Below are 15,225 nucleotides of genomic sequence, written 5' to 3' on the forward strand. Positions count from 1 at the left end.
TGTAATGTTCTGGTGAGTAATGTTTGCCAGTCCTTACACTGGCTTTCTCTACCCTCTAAATCAAACATCTAAACACACACAAAGAGCAGGAACTTCCAACACTGCCAGTTAGGAACAGACAAAGGATCCACACAACGTAGGATGTACCATGAAAGCAGTTTTACGAGTACAATATTAATCAATACAAAAATGAAGGGTGTAAACCGGGGGTAGGGGCACCAAGCAGAGGACAATGTGTTTTGTGAAATACAGGTATATCCTCTAAGCCAGGGCTTGACAAATTTGCCTGGAATTTAGGAGCCAGTTTCTTAAACAAAGCTTTATTTTCATTGATAAAAATATAATTCTTAAAGTGACACTATAGTCACTAGAACCACCACAGCTTAATTTAGTGGTTCTCCTGTCCCTGCTAGCTTTTCAAAGTAAAATGCTGCCTTTGCAGAGAAAAAGCAGTGTTTATATTACTGCCTAGTAACACTTATAGTTACAGTAACTCAGATGGCCACTAGAGGTGATTCCTAGTCTAGTGCTGCACAGTGTGCAGAACCTACATTCAGTATCTCCATGCTCTGCATGAAGGCGCTCAATTTTCCCCATAGAAATGTGCTGATTCAATGCATCTATATGAGGAGTTGCTGATTAGCGCATGCGCAATAGCCTCCCAATGCTTTACTATGGAAAAGCACTGGTTTGGCAGCGATCATCAAGATTGATTATCTCAGCCATGGAGGCAGCAAGTCCAACAGGGTGTGGGAAGAAAGGCAAGTATAAACACCTTTCCTATGTGATCAGATGAGGGCTTGTCACCTAAGCAGACACTCACTGGCAGACACACGCACTCACATAATTACCAACATTTGGAAAATATAGGGATGGAGAGATGTCATATCCTGGCTTCCAGCATGACTGTAGTCGCGTGACGGAGCAGAGCAGGAAGATAACAGCTCCCTCAGTGGGCCGCCTCCATGCTCCCTCAGAGGCCAGCCACCGCTGAATGGGATTACAAATCCCAATGCGCCATGACAAAATTCCTACACGACCGAGCCTGGGATTTGTCGAGCCCTGCTCTAAGCAAACTGAGAGCTACAGTTATATAATTTGATGAAAGCAGCTCTAGAATTAATGTATGATTCGTAAAGTGTAGGCATATAATACGACACTAATAATGAACATAGAGTCAAATAATCAGAGTATTTGGAAGATGTGTGTACACAGGAAAGTGACAGTTAACAGCAGTTTTGGCTGTAGATCTACAGTAGGTATGGTTATCATAGAATACAGATTCCGGCATACCGGTTATCATAGAATACAGATTCTGGCATACCGGTTATCGTAGAATATGGTTCATGGCATACCGGCTATCATAGAATGCCGTTTCTGGCATACCGGTTATCGTAGAATGACGTTTCTGGCATACCGGTTATCGTAGAATGACGTTTCTGGCATACCGGTTATCGTAGAATGCCGTTTCTGACATACCGACTATCAAAGAATATGGTTTCTGGCATACCGGCTATCGTAGAATACGGTTTATGGCATACCGGCTATCGTAGAATATAGATTCTGGCATACCGGCTATCATAGAATATAGATTCAGGCATACCGGTTATCATAGAATACAGATTCCGGCATACCGGTTATCATAGAATACCGTTTCTGGCATACCGGTTATCGAAGAATATAGTTCTTGGAGAATATGGTTCATAGCATACCGGTTATCATAGAATACCATTTATGGCATACCGATTATTGGAGAGTATGGTTCATGGTATACCGGTTATCATAGAATACAGTTTATGGCATACCGGTTATTGGAGAATATGGTTCACGACATATCGATTATTGGAGAATATGGTTCATGGCATACCGGTTATTGGAGAATATGGTTCATGGCATACCGATTATTGGAGAATATGGTTCACGGCATACCGGTTATTGGAGAATATGGTTCATGGCTGTCAGGATCGGGACAGGGATCCAACACGCAGGGTACAAAGAGTGGAAAGGTACGTATACCGGGCCTTAGAATGGCCGGACTAACGTACCGAGAGTAATAGAGAATAGTCAGAGACAAGCCGAGGTCGAGGGAACGAGAAGACAGATAAGCGAGAGACAAGCCGGGTCAAGGGATAACAGAGAAGCAGGGTAGTACAACAAGCCGAGTCAAAACCAAATAGAGCAAACTAGAATACCAGAGCACTGAGTGACTAGACAAGCTAGAACCACGACAGGGCAATGAGCTGAAGAGAGAAGCAAGCTTAAATACCCTGGCTCCGGATGGTAAGCACGCCTCTGACAAGTGCCGATTGGATATCGGACACTTGAGTGACAGGTCGCTCGTGATAGCGTCATGACGTCACGTATTGAGCGTCCTGCTAGAAAAGGATGTGGATTCCTCGCGGCCGGTGTTTAAGTGGGTGGATGAACCGCGAGGAACGGAGGAAACAGCTCGCCTGGATGGATAAACCACCAAGTCTCTACCTCCCTTAGAGGTAGAGGCCTCAGGTACCCTGACAGTACCCCCCCTCTCAGATACGCCCACCGGGCGGAAGGAACCGGGGCGAGATGGGAAGCGGAGGTGAAATGCTCTGCGAAGGCGAGAAGCATGAACGTCCTCCTGAGGTACCCAACTCCTCTCCTCAGGACCATATCCCCTCCAGTTGACCAGATATTGCAATTTTCCCCTTGAAATTCTGGAATCAACGATGGAGCTTACCTCGTACTCCTCCCGACCCTCCACCTGAACAGGACGAGGCGAGGAGACCTTAGAGGAGAATTTGTTGCAAATAAGGGGTTTCAACAAGGAGACATGAAAAGAGTTAGGAATGCGTAAGGCAGGTGGCAGAGCAAGGCGATACGCAACCGGATTGATACGAGTGAGAACCCTGTAAGGGCCTATGTAGCGAGGAGCAAATTTCATAGATGGAACTTTTAGTCGAATATTCTTAGTACTTAACCATACCCTATCCCCAGGAACAAAAACAGGAGCCGCTCTTCTATGCTTGTCAGCGTGTTTCTTGAACAACGAGGAACTATGTAACAGAATTTGCCGAGTCTGATCCCATAATTTCTTCAGGTTGGCGACATGATCATCAACCGACGGTATCCCCTGAGAAGAGGAAACCGAAGGAAAAATCGAAGGATGAAAGCCATAGTTCATGAAGAAAGGGCTAGAGCGAGTTGAATCGCAAACAAGGTTATTGTGTGCGAACTCCGCCCAAGGAATCAGGCCGACCCAATCGTCCTGGTGTTCGGAAACAAAGCAACGCAGATACTGTTCGATCTTCTGATTGGTACGTTCAGCAGCTCCGTTAGACTGAGGGTGATAGGCCGAGGAGAAGTTCAATTTGATGCCCATTTGAGAACAAAAGGATCTCCAGAAACGTGAGACAAATTGAGAGCCTCTATCAGAAACAATCTCCGAAGGAATCCCATGTAGGCGAAAAACCTCTCTTGCAAAAATCTCCGCCAATTCAGGAGAAGTCGGAAGTTTAGGTAATGGCACGAAATGGGCCATCTTAGTAAATCTATCCACTACCGTGAGAATAACAGTCTGTCTCTTGGAAGCAGGCAAATCAACGATAAAGTCTATGGACAAACAGGACCAAGGTTTCTCAGGAATGTCCAAGGGGTGTAACAGGCCACATGGAGATGTATGAGGTAGTTTAGTCTTGGCACACGTTTCACAAGCTGCGACGAACTCCTCAATATCTTTTCGAAGTGAAGGCCACCAGAAATCCTTGGATATCAAAGAGTACGTCTTGCGAATACCAGGATGACCAGCTATTTTACTTTCGTGAAAACACTGTAAGAGCTCCAGTTGAAGTTCAGGAGGAACAAAGTTTCTTCCCTCAGGAGTGTTTCCGGGAGCTAGATGTTGTGACTTCAAGATCTGGTCAAGTAGCGGAGAATGAATTTTGAGACTGGTATTAGCAATAATATTGCATTTGGGTACAATGGAGGACATAAGTGGTTCAACTGAAGCAGAGGGCTCATATTGGCGAGATAGCGCATCGGCTTTAGAATTCTTTGACCCAGGTCTGTAAGTCAGAACGTAATTGAAATGGGTAAGAAACAACGACCAACGAGCCTGCCTGGAGGACAACCGCTTAGCCTCTCCGATATAAGACAAATTTTTGTGGTCAGTTAGAATGGTAACAGGATGTAATGTACCTTCCAATAAATGTCTCCACTCTTTCAAAGCCTTGATAACCGCTAGTAATTCTCTGTCACCAATGTCATATCTGCTTTCAGTACCGGTCAATTTTTTAGAGAAAAATCCACATGGATGTAATGGTTTATCAACCCCCAACCTTTGAGATAGGACAGCACCTAAACCAGTCTCTGATGCGTCTACCTCAAGTAGAAAAGGCAGAGAAGTGTCGGGGTGAACTAAAATTGGAGCGGAAGCGAAAAGCTCCTTGAGAGTTTTGAACGCAAGGAGAGCTTCAGTAGTCCAATTCTTAGTATCAGCCCCCTGTTTGGTCATATTAGTGATAGGTGCGATAATGGAAGAATAGCCCTTAATAAAGCGCCTGTAATAATTAGAAAAACCAATAAATCTCTGTATGGCTTTAAGACCTTTGGGTAAAGGCCACTCTAGAATGGATTGGAGCTTATCCGGATCCATCTTAAATCCCTCCCCAGAGATCACATAGCCGAGAAAGGTTACCTGGGTTTGATCAAAGCTACATTTCTCCAACTTGCAGTACAAGCCATGCTGGAGAAGCTTGTGCAAAACCCTCCTGACTTGCTTGTGATGAGTCTCAATCTCACTAGAATGAATGAGTATATCATCTAGGTATACAATGACGCAATCTTGCTGAAATTCCCTAAGAACCTCATTTATCAGATCCTGGAAAACAGCTGGCGCATTGCATAACCCAAAAGGCATAACAGTATATTCATAGTGACCATATCGAGTATTGAATGCCGTCATCCACTCATGTCCCTGCTGGATTCTCACCAAGTTATATGCCCCTCTGAGGTCTAACTTGGTGAAAATTGTAGAGCCCTTCAAACGATCGAAGAGTTCGGTGATCAAGGGAATCGGGTAGGCATTTTTAATGGTTATCTTATTCAAGCCTCGATAATCAATACAAGGTCTCAAAGAACCATCTTTCTTTTTAACAAAAAAAAATCCAGCCCCGGCAGGGGAGGAGGACCTCCTGATGAATCCCTTGTCTAAATTCTCTTGAATATATTGTTCCTCTAGAACTGAGTTCTCTTTTGTAGATAATGGGTATACATGACCTCTGGGAGGCATGGTACCAGGGAGTAGGTTAATTTTGCAATCAAAGGACCTGTGTGGGGGTAAGGTATCGGCTTTCTTTTTGTCAAATACTGCCTTTAAATCTAGATACTGAGGCGGAATTTGTGTCTCTGTAGGATTGTCAGAGGTATTCGATGTATTAGTTAATCCGAGAGGTAAGACCTTCCGCAAGCATTTTTCTTGACAATTCTCTCCCCACGAAACTATCTCCCCTGACTCCCAATTAATAATAGGGTTGTGTCTCCTCAACCAGGAGTACCCCAGGACTATGGGAATAGACGGAGAAGAAATGAGCATTAAGGATATATCCTCTTTATGTAGGATGCCAACAGTTAAGTTAATCGGTATGGTCTCATGGAAAATAACAGGCTCAAGTAACGGTCTACCATCGATGGCCTCAACAGCCAGTGGTGTCTCTTTTAACTGGGATGGGATAGCATGCTTGGCAACAAAACCCTGATCTATAAAGCTCTCAGCAGCTCCAGAATCGATTAGTGCCATAGTCTTTACTACTCCCTTCTCCCACCTCAAAGAAACGGGTAACAGAAGCCTGAACTCTTTGTAATTGTGAATAGAGGACAAAGTAGAAACACCCAAGGCCTGTCCTCTAGAGAAACTTAGGTGCGAGCGTTTCCCGAACGATTAGGACAATTTAGGCGTAAATGTCCTCTGACTCCACAATACATACATAAACCCTCCCTTCTTCTGTACTGTCTCTCTCTCTCTGTGAGATGAGTACTGCCTATCTGCATAGGTTCAGAAATACGTAAGTCCTCGAACTCAGAATTTTGAAAGGTAGGCGCTAGTTTAAAGGAGGGTCTACGGGTCCTATCTCGAGTGTTCTGCCTCTCTCTTATGCGTTCATCAATACGAGATATAAAAGAAATTAAATCCTCCAAATTCTCAGGGAGTTCTCTAGTAGCGACTTCGTCAAGAATTACATCTGATAACCCATTCAGAAACACATCTATATAAGCCTGTTCGTTCCACTTAACTTCTGCCGCCAAGGACCTGAACTCTAGTGCATAGTCCACAAGTGTTCGATTGTCCTGTCTAAGGCGCAACAGTAATCTAGCTGCATTGACCTTTCTACCAGGAGGGTCAAAAGTTCTTCTAAACGCAGCTACAAAGGCATTATAATTATAGACTAGTGGATTATCATTCTCCCATAAAGGATTGGCCCATCTCAGAGCTTTCTCAATGAGTAAAGTAATAACAAATCCAACCTTCGCTCTATCTGTAGGATAAGAGCGGGGTTGTAATTCGAAATGGATGCTAATCTGGTTCAGAAAACCACGGCACTTCTCCGGTGACCCGCCATAACGTACTGGTGGGGTAATACGGGAAGAAGCACCTACAGTGGCTACCTCTAGACCTGAGACTGCAGGAGAAATAGAAGGAGTACGTGTCTCCTCAGGTGGGTTACTAGCACGAGACAAAAGTGCCTGTAGTGCTAGAGCCATCTGATCCATCCTATGCTCCATGGCGTCAAACCTGGGATCAGAAGAACCAAGCTGACTGTTTGTACCTGCAGGATCCATTGGCCCTGTCGTAATGTCAGGATCGGGACAGGGATCCAACACGCAGGGTACAAAGAGTGGAAAGGTACGTATACCGGGCCTTAGAATGGCCGGACTAACGTACCGAGAGTAATAGAGAATAGTCAGAGACAAGCCGAGGTCGAGGGAACGAGAAGACAGATAAGCGAGAGACAAGCCGGGTCAAGGGATAACAGAGAAGCAGGGTAGTACAACAAGCCGAGTCAAAACCAAATAGAGCAAACTAGAATACCAGAGCACTGAGTGACTAGACAAGCTAGAACCACGACAGGGCAATGAGCTGAAGAGAGAAGCAAGCTTAAATACCCTGGCTCCGGATGGTAAGCACGCCTCTGACAAGTGCCGATTGGATATCGGACACTTGAGTGACAGGTCGCTCGTGATAGCGTCATGACGTCACGTATTGAGCGTCCTGCTAGAAAAGGATGTGGATTCCTCGCGGCCGGTGTTTAAGTGGGTGGATGAACCGCGAGGAACGGAGGAAACAGCTCGCCTGGATGGATAAACCACCAAGTCTCTACCTCCCTTAGAGGTAGAGGCCTCAGGTACCCTGACAATGGCATACCGATTATTGGAGAATATGGTTCATGGCATACCGATTATTGGAGAATATGGTTCATGGCATACCGGTTATCATAGAATACAGTTTATGGCATACCAGTTATTGGAGAATATGGTTCACGACATATCGATTATTGGAGAATATGGTTCATGGCATACCGGTTATTGGAGAATATGGTTCACGGCATACCGGTTATTGGAGAATATGGTTCATGGCATACCGGTTATTGGAGAATATGGTTCATGGCATACCGATTATTGGAGAATATGGTTCATGGCATACCGATTATTGGAGAATATGGTTCATGGCATACCGGTTATCATAGAATACAGTTTATGGCATACCAGTTATTGGAGAATATGGTTCATGGCATACCTGATTGCTCTTCTGCAATTCCTGGACTTTTTTGGCAAACTCCTTCGCCTCTTTCTGGCACTGATTCTCCAGCTTCTCTACTTTCCTCTGAATCCGTTCATCCATTAACTTAAGCTCTTCAATGTGGTTAACAAACTCCTCCAACAGTCTAAAAAGGCAGAAAATATGACATCAATTCTCTAGAATTACTGAAGCTCAAACCAAAAAAGATAGGAGACCATTCTTGTTAAATTAGAGTCAATTTCTCTTTTCCCACACACCCAGAATAAGCATGATAAATATACATTATAAGCAAAACTAAAACATGTTATTGTTCACGGCCAATTTCTTGTTGTTTTAAAACATGGTTTATAATAGCAACAGTTATGGGAACGTAGCATTGTTATTAATACAGTGTAATCTTAAAGGGACACTATTGCAAATTTTGGCAGCGCAGGTTATTTTCTTTGGGATATTACTAAGTGCAGCAGTGCCTAGCAGATGAAGTTAAAGTAAAATATAGCAGGAATTCTGTAACAATCTTAAAGGGACACTATAGTCACCTGAACAACTTTAGCTTAATGAAGCAGTTTTGGTTTATAGAACATGCCCCTCTCACTGCTCAATCCTCTGCCATTTAGGAGTTAAATCCCTTTGTTTATGAACCCTAGTCACACCTCCCTGCATGTGACTTGCACAGCCTTCCATAAACACTTCCTGTAAAGAGAGCCCTATTTAGGCTTTCTTTATTGCAAGTTCTGTTTAATTAAGATTTTCTTATCCCCTGCTATCTTAATAGCTTGCTAGACCCTGCAAGAGCCTCCTGTATGTGATTAAAGTTCAATTTAGAGATTGAGATACAATTATTTAAGGTAAATTACATCTGTTTGAAAGTGAAACCAGTTTTGTTTTTTTCATGCAGGTTCTGTCAATCACAGCCAGGGGAGGTGTGGCTAGGGCTGCATAAACAGAAACAAAGTGATTTAACTCCTAAATGACAGTGAATTGAGCCGTGAAATTGCAGGGGAATGATCTATACACTAAAACTGCTTTATTTAGCTAAAGTAATTTAGGCGACTATAGTGTTCCTTTAAATGTCCATTTGCTGTATTTCTAATCTGAAAAGAAAACAACTGAAAAAGGAAAATACAAACACTGTTGGTCTGATGAATAGTTTATGTTTTCTGAAGCATTTTTAAAGATACATAACAATGCAGATACCAAGCTATGAAGTATGCATTATTCTGGTTTGGCTGATACCAATATGAAATATGATCCCTCTGATCCTTAAACCGGTTTGGACAGCTTCGTTGTCAAAATGTAGTGCGGAGAAGAAAATCAGTTTCACTACTGCCACTACAAACAAGCCCAGAGCTGTCTATAAAAGATAAATAATGCGGTGTCTTATTATAGAAGCGATATGATTAAAGGCCCAATAACTGCACATGTATTACACAGACAAGCAGTACAAACACCAATGGTCTTAATAATTACCAAAAGGGCCTCATGGCGCCACTCCCTGCCTCTACTACCAGTTAGGAGGCACCTCTATTAGATCTCCTATGCTAAACCCTGCACTACATGCTGAGGGCAATCAGCGAATAATGCTTTGTATTAAAACGGCGTGCCTCCCTGCCCCCAATAAATAAATATAAAGTTAATCAAAAACACTGAAATGAGAGAGAGTGAGATAGTTAGTTATACACACACAATAACAGTACCAAAATATAATTTTAAGACCACTCAAAAAACAAACAAAACAAAACAAACAGGACATTTCTGAACAAAGAAAGGAAGTTAATACGTACCTTTTTGGATCGAATGTTTCCTGTCCCCCTCTAGACCCTCCCCCTGGAGTTCTCCACGCCAATCGTTCAATATATTCATCGGCAACAAATGGCTCCTGTAAAGAAGCGTTTAACGGAATTAGAGAAATTGTGAAAACAATAACTAAGTGGCTGTGGACAGCACATATTTAGCAGTTCATATAAATGATTTTAACATAATTGTGTTTACATGATGGAGATCAATTTATCGCACAATTTGTAATTATACAGAATAAGATAATATGACTGTACTATACAAGCACGGGGAACACAGACTATACTATGTAATGGCAATGATCAAAATACACACCTTTTTAATTTACTAAATGATTAGTAAGAGGCAAACCCCATGTAGAACTGATATCTAACCAGACAAATGTGCTAAGAATCAGCACTCTCTGCGCTGGGGAAACCATATTGACTTGGACGTATGGTTTAAATATAAGCAATATTCATTTTAAAGTATGGGATCTCAAATTTAAATATTTATCTAAAGCCTAAAAAAAATGACCAGCGGTGACTGATGAAACATGAAAATGTTATTAGTCTGTTATCAGCATGGAAAATAAACTAGGGTTTTGTTTTGTTTTTCTTACTCATCCCTGGGAACACAGACAGAGTTACCGGTAATTTCCTGTTCTGGTCATCTGCTAATTTAACGCTTTCAATGTCTGTGTGACAATTTCCTAAAAGAGATTGCTCATCATGATCCGGACGTTCGCACATTCTGTAATGCACTGTGGGTGATATCACATACTACATTTAAAACCATAAATCCCTTTGCGGTATAAGGGCCCATTTATAACTTAGTTTTTCCTGAGATTTGTGTGAGTTTTTCTGTCAGACAGCACCTACTACCTATCGCCATTAATTCAGCAGAGAGAGTAGGGGAAAATAAATATAATGGCATTATTATTATTATATCATAACAAAACAAACAAAAAAAAAGTTAGGGTTATTTACTAAAGTGAGAATTGTCAAAGTTGCTGAACTAGAAGTTGACTGGCATGATTTTCCCCATTTGGCTACTGTGACGGACCGCCTGGCACCTCGACCGGGTACCTCCGTCAATCGCAGCTTCATAGTACTTGCAAGCACCATAAGCACTGCACTGAAACACCATAACCACCGTAAACCCCACAGCTTGGTTGGGGTCTCGCTGTCCTCCACCCACCCTGGACACAAAACCAGGATCCAGCTTCCAGTGGTTAGGCATCTCCTAGTCCAAAGAGCGAAGCAGGAACAGCTCTTATAAGAGCAAGTGTTGTGATCTAAGGGAATATAGTGATAATAGTAATCCCCAGAGTGAATATAGCTCTCCAATCCCCCAAACAAGAGCATAGACTTCATGAAGGGTAAAACAAATCTTGTTTAATGGTAGCCACAACTGGCCTTTTATGACAGTCCCCATGCAAGGGGCACTATCCCTTGCACCTGAGAGTAAACCACAGTAGAAATAAATACACAAATTAAATTGGCTACCAGGTCCAGGAAACTCCCATACAAAATCAGATAATCCCTCCTCTGTGCCTGGGAGATAATTGGATCAGGAACTGTACTAATCTAATCCAATATCTCCAAGCACAGAAAAAGCACTCTTTTTCCACAAAGTACCCTAAAAATATATAAAACCCCCACAGTTACATCCCCTGATAGCCCTGATCTGGTTGACCAACATATCCCAAAATCACCCAGATCAGTTCAGGGATTTCCTGGAAGTCTTTATTTTGACCGAACGCCCGCGTGCTCCCATGCCCAAAACAGTTCCAGAGAATCAGGGCTTGCGGTCAGTCTAGTTCGGTAGTTTAAAAACGAACAAACTACCGAACATAACCAATAGTCTTACCCTGTAGCTTGATCCCCTTGTTCGTGGGAATGTTTCCACCGAACAGGGCTTTTCTAAGTGTTGTGGAACCGAACGCAGGCAATGCTGGAAGTCCAGCGGTGTTCGGGAGTTTCAGTGTCCGTTTTCAGTTCCATGAGATTCATGGCCAAACACAGATGCCTGCGTTCATGCGAAGAAGATGGTTGCCACCTCGTGGTCGTCCATAGGAATTGCGGACACCTAGACGAACACTTAGAACACTGCGGTGGAAATTGGAAGTAGCAATTAGGCTTAACAAGATCCAGGGTGGTCTCCGGTTCGTGCGGCTGTTCAGTTCCCGAACCAAATATAAAATCCCATGAACCAAGTCTGTTCATATAGTTTTTTTAAAGGGCCCATAGTCTTTTGGTAAGAGGTCCCTCCAAGAACACGTGAGGAGGCTCACTTCGTCACAGCTACCTTGGCCTTAATTTTGAAATTCACACTTTAGTAAATAATCACGGTTTCATTCTTTATGGGACTTTCAGCATGACAACATATACAATGTAATTATAAAAAAATACTAATGAGTACTACAAAAGGTACACATAGAGGATGTGTAGAAACGAGAAAGCAGTCCCTAGCATCACAAACACCCAGGTGAGAGAAAATCAGGACCGGAAATTAATTAAAAACATAAATCACAAACAAATGATAAAAGGTTTAAGGACATTAAAAGACACATGTGGACACCTAAATCAAATTATGGTACGTAAAACAAAAAGTAAATTTTTGCTTTTTGCTTAAACCCCTATGTCTCCCTCCCACATTGCCTTTTTTTCATCAATGGGGAGCTCCTTCACTCTAGCCAATCAGTGGTGCCCCTCCCTGGCGCTTCTTGTAATCGAGATTCAGAAGCCACATGCAGCTTGGGGGACCTGGAGATCAGCACTGGTAGCAACATTTGGAGTTAAACTGCTAGAGAACGAATTAACCCCATAAGATAAGAGTACACCCATGGACCTCCTGGCACCATAACAACTTAATTTACATGAAGGTTTTATGGTGACTGGAGTGTCCCTTTAAGGCAGATCGCTACATAATAGTTTCCTAAGGACAAATGGAAATTTTGAGAAGCAATACATGATAAAATTCTCCACTGGCCGATGTAAAATCAACTGAGATGTGTTTTTTTTGCATCTAGTATCTTTAGACCACCCATAGGAAAGCATTCATACAATGCTTTTCTATGGGGAAGGCCTAATGCGCATGTGCCACACATGTACTTTAGGTCCTCCCATTGCAGTGACATTGGAGGAGGGGAGTGGTGAGGGACCTTGGTGCTGAGAAGATATAACTTTTTAAAGGGTTATAATAACTGGGGTGTGGGGGGAGACATTTAGCGATGGGCAGAGGGAAAGTAGAGCAATAGGAATACAGTTTTGCATTCCGAATGCTATGGTGTTCCTTTAAATGGTGTCTCTTTTTCACTCATATCTGTGTTTGGATTTATACAGGACATCAACAGTGCTGACTTTACATACAGGGTTATTCACTACAGTGAGAATGAAGGGTGGGCGCCAAAGTAAAAGGAACACTATAGTCACCTAAATTACTTTAGCTAAATAAAGCAATTTTAGTGTATAGATCATTCCCCTGCAATTCAACTTTAATCACATACAGGAGGCTCTTGCAGGGTCTAGCAAGCTATTAACATAGCAGCGGATAAGAAAATCTTAATTAAACAGAACTTGCAATAAAGAAAGCCTAAATTGGGCTCTCTTTACAGGAAGTGTTTATGGAAGGCTGTGCAAGTCACATGCAGGGAGGTGTGACTAGGGTTCGTAAACAAAGGGATTTAACTCCTAAATGGCAGAGGATTGAGCAGTGAGGCTGCAGGGGCATGTTCTATACACCAAAACTGCTTCATTAAGCTAAAGTTGTTCAGGTGACTATAGTGTCCCTTGAATTATTGCTCCCTCACAGAAATGTCTGCATACCTAGCTTGCTATTACATGCAGATCTAAACCTGAAATTGGTCTAGGATTGAAACCTATCAGGTTTATTTACAATCACAACATAAATTTCGCTTCTAATTTCTTCCAAGCTACCAGACACAAGCCAATGTCAGACTGTCAAAAATGATACAAGGAAATAAGCAGAGGTTGATTTCCAAAACATTAGCAAAGACAAGATCACCACCACATCATAGTGTCCAATACATCTGAAAGAGCAGTTACAGTAACTATGCCTCTGGCAACCGAGCATCTAGTAATACTACAGTTTGTATTTCCTAAAAATGCAGAATCATGACGGGATGACATCAACGTCTAATAATAGTACAAGACTAAGCAAACAACAGCAGCTATTTAAAGTGCGTTCAACATTTTGTTTTATACAGTTAGTGTTTGACTTACATACATGGAACATCACACAATGGGAGTAAGCAGTCAGGGACCACAGCTCACACAGGTTACTCACTTAATACAGAATTTTCACCAATGAAAACCGGACGGCAAAACTAACCTGTGGTTTTTGTTTGTCCTTGATATTAAACAAAAAATGTACTAAATAAAGATTGTGAAAAACTAAAGCGAAAATAGCCAGTTTGCGACTATGGGTGACTTGGATAATTTTTCCATATCAGCAATTTTGGCGATTCCAATTTCTTTTGCAAAAAATTGAAGTTAGGGATTAATCCGGACAGTGGTTTATTGTTTTTTTTTTAAAGTGGTTCCTGACTTTTACTCGCCCCAAATATGATTAATATATTTACATCATTTTAAATGCAAGTATGTTCTTTTTCCATATAATATGCATTGCAGAAACACTGCTTATGCAGAGTAAAACCCTTCGGTTAACGAAGGTGTAAGTCCACATCTGTCAGCAACATTGCTTTGTCATTAGCCAGTCCATATGGGGAATGTCAATTCTGTGCATATTGGACGTCCAATGGTAACAGTGAGGTCAGTAGGGCACGACCGAGGTACAGTGAAAACATGGCATTGATGCTGGAACAGAGGTATTAGCTTTATTTAGTTTTTATTATGTTGGGAACAGACTCATCTAGATAATGGTATATAAGTTATAGGGACGGGATGCAAAAAAACTTAAAAGCCTTAGCTACAGTCTCTCTCTAAGTTAATGTTCTAAGAGTATTTTATCAGCCGAAACCAGGGTGTGCACTCTCCACCCTGCTTCAAAATGGTAAATACACAGCAAAAAGTAATTCGACCAAAGGTATTCGAAAAATAAAACAAACAGGGTTGTTATACCTGCAAGCACCTGCTAACAGAGGTGTTATACCTGCATGAAATAAGACCTAACCAAGCTAAGATCTTGTATAGCAGGGGCCAGCAACATTAGTAATCCTTCTGCTGTGCATCCCCTGTTTGTAAGTGAGGAGTGCTTACAGCTACAATGCCAGTGAACCCACCAACCCCCCTTGGCCAGGCAGAGTCAATAATGCCCCCCCCCTACCCCCCCAGGACAGGCAGTGCCAGTAACGTCCCCCCCGGACAGGCAGTGCCAGTAATGCCCCCCTTGGCCAGGCAGTGCCAGTAATGCCCCCCTTGGCCAGGCAGTGCCAGTAATGCCCCCCTTGGCCAGGCAGTGCCAGTAATGCCCCCCTTGGCCAGGCAGTGCCAGTAATGCCCCCCTTGGCCAGGCAGTGCCAGTAATGCCCCCCTTGGCCAGGCAGTGCCAGTAACGCCCCCCTTGGCCAGGCAGTGCCAGTAACGTCCCCCCCGGACAGGCAGTGCCAGTAATGCCCCCCTTGGCCAGGCAGTGCAAGTAATGCCCCCCTTGGCCAGGCAGTGCAAGTAATGCCCCCCTTGGCCAGGCAGTGC

At 42.8% G+C, this 15,225-nt stretch overlaps 1 protein-coding gene across 1 annotated transcript in view; it reads right to left on the bottom strand.

Annotated features, from left to right (window-relative positions):
• The window catches only part of EXOC5 (exocyst complex component 5), a 50,070-nt gene that overhangs the window by 34,054 nt on the left and 791 nt on the right, over window positions 1–15,225 (bottom strand). Inside the window, exons 2-3 of the mRNA XM_063440525.1 lie at window positions 9,556–9,650; window positions 7,769–7,916 (exon numbers count right to left, since the gene is read on the bottom strand). Coding sequence (XP_063296595.1) covers window positions 7,769–7,916; window positions 9,556–9,650 — 243 coding nt within the window. The remainder of the gene's footprint in view (window positions 1–7,768; window positions 7,917–9,555; window positions 9,651–15,225) is intronic.

This window comes from Pelobates fuscus, chromosome 13, assembly GCF_036172605.1.
Source record: "Pelobates fuscus isolate aPelFus1 chromosome 13, aPelFus1.pri, whole genome shotgun sequence".
Classification (NCBI taxonomy): Eukaryota; Metazoa; Chordata; class Amphibia; order Anura; family Pelobatidae; genus Pelobates; species Pelobates fuscus.